The sequence below is a fragment of the Choloepus didactylus genome, chromosome 7 (assembly GCF_015220235.1).
Source record: "Choloepus didactylus isolate mChoDid1 chromosome 7, mChoDid1.pri, whole genome shotgun sequence".
Lineage (NCBI taxonomy): Eukaryota > Metazoa > Chordata > Mammalia > Pilosa > Megalonychidae > Choloepus > Choloepus didactylus.
In genome coordinates, this window is record NC_051313.1 from 139,535,273 (window position 1) to 139,544,871 (window position 9,599).

The following is a 9,599-nucleotide window of genomic DNA, read 5'->3' on the forward strand; positions in this document are numbered from 1 at the left end:
CCTGAATTTATTAATACGTCAGAAATGTTTTATATGTTCTTAGAAACTTAATTCTATGTTAAATGTTTGTGTAATATGTCTCAGAAGTGCACACTGGAAGATTTAGTGAAGAGCACAACCAGTGAATAAATATTGAATTGATGTTTGTAACCAAATTCATTAAGAAAATTGTGTTATAGGAGGAATTAGGTCATTTTTAAATCAAAACTTTACTAAAGTATCCATTAGGAACCCTTAATGTCTCATAGAAGAGACTGTCTCCAGAGAATTATCTGTGATTTTAAAATGCTTACTGAATACTGGCTGTCTGATTTTTTTTAAGTAGAAAGAGCATTGATGTTAATGAAGAAAAGGTTTTGATGAGTATCAGAAGGCTTTATTTCAATCAGTATTTAATATTTTGCTTCTTTGAGTCCATCTCTGGCTTCCAAAGTTGTCCAAGGGGCAGCTTTATTCCTGAATCCCACAAGGATACTATATTGGGAATCTTGAGGTTGAAAGCAACAAAAAAACCCACCCTGGGACTGACTTAAACATAAAAGGGGATTATTTAGTGTATATATATACAGAGGAGTCCTAAGGTAGGGTTGACCCATGAGGTGGCTTGATCAGAGTCTCCCGCTGTCCGTAGGTCTGTCCCTTTGGGCGTCCTGGAGCCCTGCCTCTTACGTGGGTCGGACCTCTAGGGTGGAAGCCCTGGAGGCTGCTGTTCCAGGCTTCACATCCTCAGAAGCCTTCAGTTTCTTATTTTGGATTTCTTTCTTTCTTTATTCTCTGCCCTCCTCCTAGGATGAAGTGACCAAGGTCCGAACAGATACCAAATTAGACTTCAATCTAGAAAAGAGCAGAGTAAAAGAATTGGTATGTTCCACTATTAAAAACAGTATATGAATTAGTTAATTTCTTTTCAGGATTGACTGCTTGGTCAAGTCTAAATTTTTATACAGTTCACAACTGCTGTTAAGTATTTACCTGTATTCAGCCGTTAGACCACTTTTAAAAAAAAAATTCAGTTCTATTTTAGATTGACACTTAAATTTGATACTTTCAATATTAACATTAAAATCTTGGTCAAATTGAGTTTGAATCTTTTTATTTGTTGTAGAGGTACTGGATTGTTAGTGCATCACATGGGCATTAATGAAGAAATGAAACTCAATCTATTTTAATACTGATTGAAATTTCCACAAACCCTGATTTGACAAAAATTATATTCATGATCTCAACCTTGAATAATATTAAATTATTCATCTTAAATTATACTAAATTAAATTCACTGAAATTCCAGATTAAAAATATTTCTATATAATCTTTTAAATGCAGTAAGGATTTGTATGTGTTCATAAAGACAACGTTTGGTTGCCTCTAGTGATTTTTAACCCCTTCGGGATGTTTTTTATCTTCATGTGCTCAGGCTTTATTTGTGTTGGGTGATATTAATGAGATACTTTTTTTTCATTCTTAGCATAATGAGAAATTAGGGCTTATAAATCATTTTTCACTAATACAGACCTGCATACACATGTAGAAACTGATTTCTTAAGTTGGTTCAGTTTCTCATTTTTCATAATTTGCTTTTAACCCCATTGTGCTACAGTGATAAATGAAGCTACTATTGAAACTCAAACAAGCACTTGACTGTATTTTGGGCTGCCTCCGGTTTTCAAGAGATAAGTCTCATTACTTACAATGATCATTACGCTCAGAGAACCCATCTTTCTAGTCTTAAAGCACTTTTCATCCATGAAGATTAAATCATCTGGTATTACTAGTATTTTTAATGACCACAAGCTCATGACCAGCCTCTAGAAGAGGAAAAACTCTTTTGGTTCCCTTTTTCTTTGTGGGTTTGGTACTTGGGGAAAATTTCAAATTTACCTTATTTAGGAAGATGATTTTGTGCCTTTAGCTAACCAAGCTGGGAAGAAATACATCCAGGAGACTGGGAAGTAAGGGACGTGAGTTAGGTGGCCTGCTATCCCAGCCGAGAAGTTGTTTCCACCCATCCTAAACTTAGATTGCTCCGAAGCATAGTACGCTCATACATTATTATGCAGCTAGCATGCATTTAACGTGAATTGATGAAGATGAGTTATTTGTCTTCACATTCCCTTGGTTTATAGTTATGCTACTGTCTCAATTGAATTAACTGTGGTGATATTTACAGCTTGTTTCAAAGGCATTATAACCTATAAACTGTTCTGGGGTATTGGGAGGAATGGAGCCACATAGATGTTGTTTTTTAAATCACGGCAATGTCAAGATTTAAGCTTTTCTGTTGTGAATCATCAATACTGAGTTAGGGAAGACGGGATTAAAGTTGTGCAGAAAACCCAGCTCCACCCTGCCCTCTGCTGGTGATTGGATCCATAACGCTCTCCTTGTCTGAAATCCTCGGGTTTAAAGACGGGTCAGCATTGTTTTTGAGAGTAGTTCTTAGTTTGGGTTTGTTTTGTCCCCACCCCCACCCCCGCTTCTTTTCCTACTTCCAAATTATGTTCTTTTTATGCTCTATCCCCTTGGTAGTCCTGGGGGAACATTTTATAGCTGAAAAGTATCTAAATACTTCAAAGCATTAATGCTTTCCCCCTATTACAATGTTAGTTTAGGTCTTAAAATTCTTCACTTAAGTTAGATTGTCATTTTGCTCAGTTAAATCCTAATGCCCACCACTAAGGAGATATGGCTGAGTTTAATCACTGTGTCAACAAAACTGCCCTGAATCTCTTCACAGACATTAATAGCCAAAGGCAGGAAGCCTTTTGAATTCTGGGTAGATCTACTCTGTTCCTATAGTAATCCTGGGTTATTTACATTGTGCGTAAGAGTGCCCACTAGAGTGACCTTTTAACTCCTTTTGGAATCTCTCAGCCACTGAAACATTTCATTTCATTTCACATTCCCCTTTTGGTTTGGTTTATTTATTTATTTTTATTAAACCCAACATGGGATGGTATAGTGTATTTCTTGTATCTGTGTATTTATATCATGTTTTACAATCACAACCAGTCTTTATCACAGAATAATATTCCTTGAGGTTATTTTTTCCCCAGCTGTGTATCTTTCCTATCTTTTGTCTGATCCTATTTGCTTTGTGAATAGATGGGCTCACTCCTCAATTGATTGTTCTCTGCCACTTTCAGCACCTTCAAAGCCAAAAAATATGACTCAGCATCCATCTAATCAGTCGCAGGGAACATTATCAAAACAATGGGAGGGACATAGCAACTTCACAGCAAGGGGGTAAAAAAGAAAAACAGGGAGAGGGGTGAAGGACCACAAAGGGGGATCCTGAAATTGGGGGAATGAGTGAGTATAAATAAGAAACCGCAAATAAAATACATAAAGAGAAAGGCAGGTTGGCTACTTAATCCCAGAGATCATTTTCTGGAGCTAGTTATTCTTAAAAGTACTAAGTCCTGAATATTTAAGACACCAGAAAAGGAGAAGAGATAGAAAGGGAATAAATCAGCGTCTGACCCATGTTCCATGTTTGTTTCAGTATTCATTGAATGAAAGGAAGCTGCTTGAAATGAGGACAGAAGTAGTGGAGTTGGTAAGAAATGAGACTGAGTTTTCTTTGTTGTCTTATTTGTATCATCCCCTGCACAGTTACTATTGTTTAAAACATGTCATAGGAATATACACTCAGATTTTGTGTCATAGGATTTTTTGCACTTAACAAAACACTTGATTATCTTAAGAATGTTTTAATCTCAGTTACTGAAGCATTTGGACATAATAAGGAAGGTAGATTTTTTTATTATTTTTAAAATTATGGCACCCATTAATTCTTTTCTTCACTATGTTACCAGGGACCTCTAGAACCTATAAGAGCTGCTGTGAAATGATCCTGGGTCATCAGTGCGTCTGGAACACTTTCCTATTTTTCCACTCATTTCCTTATTCTTTGCCTGAATTGGTAGCCATAGGGAACTAATTACTTGCCCTGGGATTTTTAGTGAAATCTTTCCAGTATTTTTATGCATTAATACAGTACACAACCACTTTATACTGTCAACCAAGTTCACCATCCTTTTGGAGTTAGTTAAGTATCTATTTTAACTGTATCATGAGCCAAGTCTCATAATAATGAACACTTGGTGTTTGGACTATGAAAGGAAAAAGTTTTAAAATATGTGAGTAGCTACAGTCGATTTGTTCAAACACCACAATTCCATGGAACTTTGAATAGGAAGTGAGATACGGTAGGTTAGTATAGGCTGGAGTAAAATAGTGACACATCCCAAAGTGATTTGGGCAGATAATAAAAAATATATTTACAGCCTCCCCCTCCCCAGCCCCGAGGATCTGGGGGAAGTTGCAGATGTGTTGGACATCCTCACCTGGACTGGTGTTGATGTTGTCACAAACATTGGGACTGGCGGTTTGATGTGCTGAGCCCTCGAGCATGGGACTTGCCCTTATGAAGCTCATTACCACAAAGGAGAGTCTAAACTTGCATGTAATGGTGCCTAAGAGTCTCCCCCTGAGTACCTGTTTGTTGCTCAGATGTGGCCCTCTCTCTCTCTACCTGAGCCATCTCGACAGGTGAACTCGCTGCCCTCCCCACTATGTGGGACCCAACTCCCAGGGGTGTAAATCTCCCTGGCAATGCAGAATATGATTCCCGGGGATGAATGTGGACCCGGCATCATGGGACTGAGAGTATCTTTTTGACCAAAAGGGGGATGCAAAATGAGATGAAATAGTTTCAGTGGCTGAGAGATTTCAAATGGAGTCGAGAGGTCATTCTGGTGGACATTCTTATGCACTATATAGATAACACCTCTTAGGTTTTAATGTATTGGAATAGCTAGAAGTAAATATCTGAAACTACCAAAGTCCAACCCAGCAGTCTGGACTCCTGAAGACAATTATATAATAATGTAGCTTACAAGGGGTGACAGTGTGATTGTGAAGACCTTATGGATCACACCCCCTTTATCTAGTGTATGGATGAGTGGAGGAATGGGGATAAAAACTAAAGGACAAATGGGGTGGGATGGGGGGATGATTTGGGTGTTCTTTTTTCACTTTTATTTTTTATTCTTGTTCTGGTTCTTTCTGATGTAAGGAAAATGTTCAGAGATAGATTGTGGTGATGAACACATAACTATGTTATCATACTGTGGACAGTGGATTGTATACCATGGATGATTGTATGGTGTGTGAATGTATTTCAATAAAACTGAATTTTAAAAAAAAATGTGAGTAGAAATGGTATCAAGTGTTGTTGCCTTTCGATTATGGGAGACTTCATACATTTTTTTTTTAATAATTCAATTTTACTGAGACATATTCACATACCATGCATACAATCAGTTGTTCATGGTACCACCATATAGTTGTGCGTCCGTCACCAAAATTAATTTTTGAACATTTTCATTACCACACACACAAAAGTAATAAGAATAAAAATTAAAGTGAAAAAGAACAATTAAAGTTAAAAAGAACACTGGGTGCTTTTTTTTTTTTTTTTTTTTTTTGCCTCCATTTTTCTACTCATCCATCCATACACTGGACAAAGGGGTGCGTGGTCCATATGGCTTTCCCAATCACATTGTCACCTCATAAGCTACATTTTTACACAATCATCTTCAAGATTCAAGGGTTCTGGGTTGTAGTTGGTTAGTTTCAGGTATTTACTGCTAGCTATTCCAGTTCATTAGAACCTACAAAGGGTTGTTTATATTGTGCATAAGAGTGCCCACCAGAGTGACCTCTCGGCTCCTTTTGGAATCTCTCAGCCACTGAAGCTTATTTCATTTCATTTCACATCCCCTTTTTGGTCAAGATGTTCTCCATCCCACGATGCTGGGTCCAGATTCCTCCCCAGGAGTCATATTCCACGTCCATACATTATTTTTAAAGCATTTTTAAGTCTACTATACATCTCTCACTAAGGGGAAGTTAAAAGTATGGGACAGACTCATTGCCAGTGAGAACAGAGTGACTTAGTAATGTTGCCTCATTACCAGCAGTTTATGGTTTATAAAAGCTTTTCCACATATATCTTCACATAGCTCTTGGTTCTCTAAACAGCCTGCAAGGAGGGAAGGAAACGGAGGCCTAGAGAGGTTACGGGTTCCTGGTAGTGAATGCATCTGGGAATAACAGACCTCGGACTTAAGTCCAGTCTCCCTAGTCGGGCCCCAGGTTCTGCGTTGTCTGTACCCTGCTGGGAAGGAGCTCCAGGACTCCAGAACTGGTCTGATGCAATGACTCTCTGTTTTCAAAGCATGCCCAGCAAGATCGAGCTCTCACCCAGACTGACCACAAGATAGACACTGAGGTCGCCGGCCTCAAAACCATGCTCGAGTCGCACAAACTTGATAACATTAAATATTTAGCAGGTAAGCACTTTCACATGTAGGTATTTAAAAGAAGCTGAAAATATCCTGTAAAATAAGTCAGAAACAGAGAAAGCATTTCATGGATCCTGACATTAATTCTTTTTTTTCATACTTTTAACATCTCTGAAATTGGAAAGCATCTTCAATAGATGGAGGATCACATGTTAATTGGCATTTTTTTCTTTCTTAATGGTAAATAAAATGGTGCATTTTATAATCGATGGGATCTTGAATTTGATAAGATGCTTTAATTGAACTGTCATTATTTGGGATTTCAGTGATACTCTATATAGGGAATATTCCACTGCTAAAATGGAAGTCTTTTGAGTTTGTGATTATTCAGCTTCAATTGGTGACACCCTTTTTAAGGGTTTATTTTGCTTTTGCAATTTTTGAGCCAAAAGAGGGAATGAAGATTCATGTACAAAAAACAAACAAAAAAAATTAGCCATTATTTTAAGTCAAAGTTAACATTTTGGATGAATCAAACATTTTAGTGATGACAGTATTTAGAAGTGAAATTGTGCTCTCTGCAGTCCCTTTATGGTACATTTGCATATACTTTGTGACCACAGAAGTTTTGTGGTTCTAAGATTTTATCGAAATGTTTTCTTGAATACTGGATGCATTTGTACTTTGAAACAATGATTTCAGGACATATTTTTTTGTTGTTGTTTTTGTTTGTTTCTTTCTTTCTTACTGGGCAGGTGTTTCACTAATGACACATCAGTGAGCAGTCTGATTTTATTGGGGTTTTTTTTTTGTTTTTTTTTTTTTGCTGGCTGAGTGGATGAGTGTCTGTATGTTTATAATTAAAAGGTGTTCCCTCAATTAACTGTTAATGGAACTAATAGTACTTTTTGTTTATTTTTACAGGGTCTGTATTTACATGCCTAACAGTAGCTCTGGGATTTTATCGTCTGTGGATATAATAAAGTCTATTTAAAGAGATCTCTATTATTTTGCCTTAAAAGTACCGGATTAGTGTCTTTTTTTCTCATTTCAAATTTTAGCTCTGATTTTGTTTCAATGCATATTACTTCTTTGTATGCAAATTATGGGCCTATAGCCAAGGTAATGAAGTCAAGAATTTCATAAACACTCCTTTCATCTTTCTATGTAGTTGAATTTCAGTGCTGAACAATGCTGGGCAAAAGCATTGACGAGTCCACTCAGCTGGACCAGTGAACTTGGTCTAACCTGTGGTACATACCAGTAGTAAATATCCGGTATCATTTTCTACAGTTTTAAGCCTGTTGTCACTTGGAGGCTTTGGGGTCTTTATTTAAAAGGCACAATAGTTTAATAAGTGCTAAGGGATCGCTGAAACTAAGCCAAGGCCACTAAATCCTCTTTACCTGATGAGCCAACGCTTAACATCTGTTAAGTCCCTGAAGCAAATTTTTTGACTGCGGAGTACTGTGTTTCAGCCGTCGTTGGTTGGTGCGTTTATGATACAGCTGTACTTCTACACCCAAAAGGAGTGTGTTTGGTTTTTTCAAAATTTCTGTTACGGTTATTTTTTCTGTGATTTCCAATTAGAAAATTGTGTCGCCTAATGGTTGTAATGTGATAGGAAATCTCTTTTTACCTGTTGGAATGTTAAGTTTCCTTCCTCCCCTCCCTCCTGGTTCCGCCTTCCTCCTCCTCTCCTTCTCCATTCCCCCTTGCCTCCTTCCGTTTCTCTCCCTCTCTTCTCTTCCCTCCCTCTCTGTTCTCCACTCCTTTCCTTCCTCCTTTCCCTTTCCTAGCCTCCCTCTACCTCCTCTCTCCCTTACCCCTCCGTCTCCCCCCTCTACGTTCCCCACTCCCTCTCTCCCTTTTGATTTGAGGGCTGTAACTGCTCTCCATTTGTAGCGTTACATGCCTAGAAAACCTAAGATTCTTGGCATGGAACTCTGCTTCAATTTGTGGACAGGGTCTCCTTCTTTCTGTTCTTCATCTGCTTTTTATACATTGAAGGCCCTCAGTTTTCCTTCTCTAGTGATGGGTGTGCACTTTTTAGAAATAAACCTTATGCCTATAACGAGTATATCTTTGCCCGTTACCAGCTCAGATCGTGGGCTTTCAAGATTAGCGAACTGGAAGCAGGCATCCTCCTAATCTCCATCAGTCTCTTGTGGTTAAGATGTCCACACACCTACCTTACTCCCATATTTAAAAAAAAATAAATTCCTAGATGCAACTGGGGACATTTTGAGAGACACATTCTCTTCTTACTGAAATGACTGGCAGCTGTGAGACAAGAGACATTTTAGAATAATGACATCGATAGAACATCGTCTTTCTCCTCATGCACGCATGGGCCTCAGTGCAGATGCCGCATAAAGATTTCCTTGTCAAATTGGTAGAATAAGTTACCCGTTGTCACTGTCCTGACCAAACTGGTAAAAAATTTACCTTGGCATTTGACTGTCATCTCTGAATTTTGGAAAGCATAAATCGTTACCTTTTTAGAAAACATTTGTTTAGAACTAAGATCCTGAGCTGCAAATAAATATGAAAATCAAGTATTTTTGCATTAGTGGTATCAATTGCAAAGCAAACCGTCATAATTTAATGTTTTTAATGAAGATCCAACTTTTGCTTAAAATACTTTATTGTTATACAGGCATACCTTGTTTCGCAGAATTGTTTTTTTGTTTGTTTTTTACAAATTGAAAGTTTGTGGCAGCCCGGCATGGAGCAAACTTACAAAGATTGTTTTTCCAACAGCATGTGCTCACTTCATGTCTCTGTGTTATCTTTTGGTAATTCTCAGAATATTTCAAACTTTTTCATTATTATTATATCTTTTATGCTGCTCTGTGATTATTTGGGGGTGCCACAAATCACACCCATATAAGACAGGGAACTCGATCAATAAAGACTGCGTGTGTTCTAACTGCTCCACCAACTGACCATTCCCTCTCTCTCCCTCTCCTCGGGCCTCACTATTCCCTGAGACACGACAATATTGAAATTAGGCCAGTTACCCACCCTACAATGGCCTCTAAGTGTTAAATGAAAGGGACTTCTTAAGGCTGTAGCTGCTATCGATAGTGAGTCCTCTGATGGATCTGAGCAAAGTCAGCTGAAAACCTCTGGAAAGGATTCTCCATTTAGGTGCCATTAAGAACATTCATGATTTATGGGAGGACAACATTAACAGGAGTTTGGAAGAAGTTGATTCTACCCCTCATGGATGACTTTCAGGGAATCAAGTCTTTAGTGGGGGAAGTAACAGCAGATGTGGTAGAAATA

The 9,599-nt window shown here is 38.0% G+C and overlaps 1 protein-coding gene across 1 annotated transcript in view; it reads left to right on the forward strand.

Moving 5' to 3' along the window:
- Positions 1-9,248, forward strand: part of MCUR1 (mitochondrial calcium uniporter regulator 1) — a 33,986-nt gene extending 24,738 nt beyond the window's left edge. Inside the window, exons 6-9 of the mRNA XM_037844166.1 lie at positions 790-861; positions 3,503-3,556; positions 6,242-6,356; positions 7,233-9,248. Coding sequence (XP_037700094.1) covers positions 790-861; positions 3,503-3,556; positions 6,242-6,356; positions 7,233-7,288 — 297 coding nt within the window. The 3' untranslated portion in view covers positions 7,289-9,248. The remainder of the gene's footprint in view (positions 1-789; positions 862-3,502; positions 3,557-6,241; positions 6,357-7,232) is intronic.
- Positions 9,249-9,599: the final 351 nt, after the last annotated feature.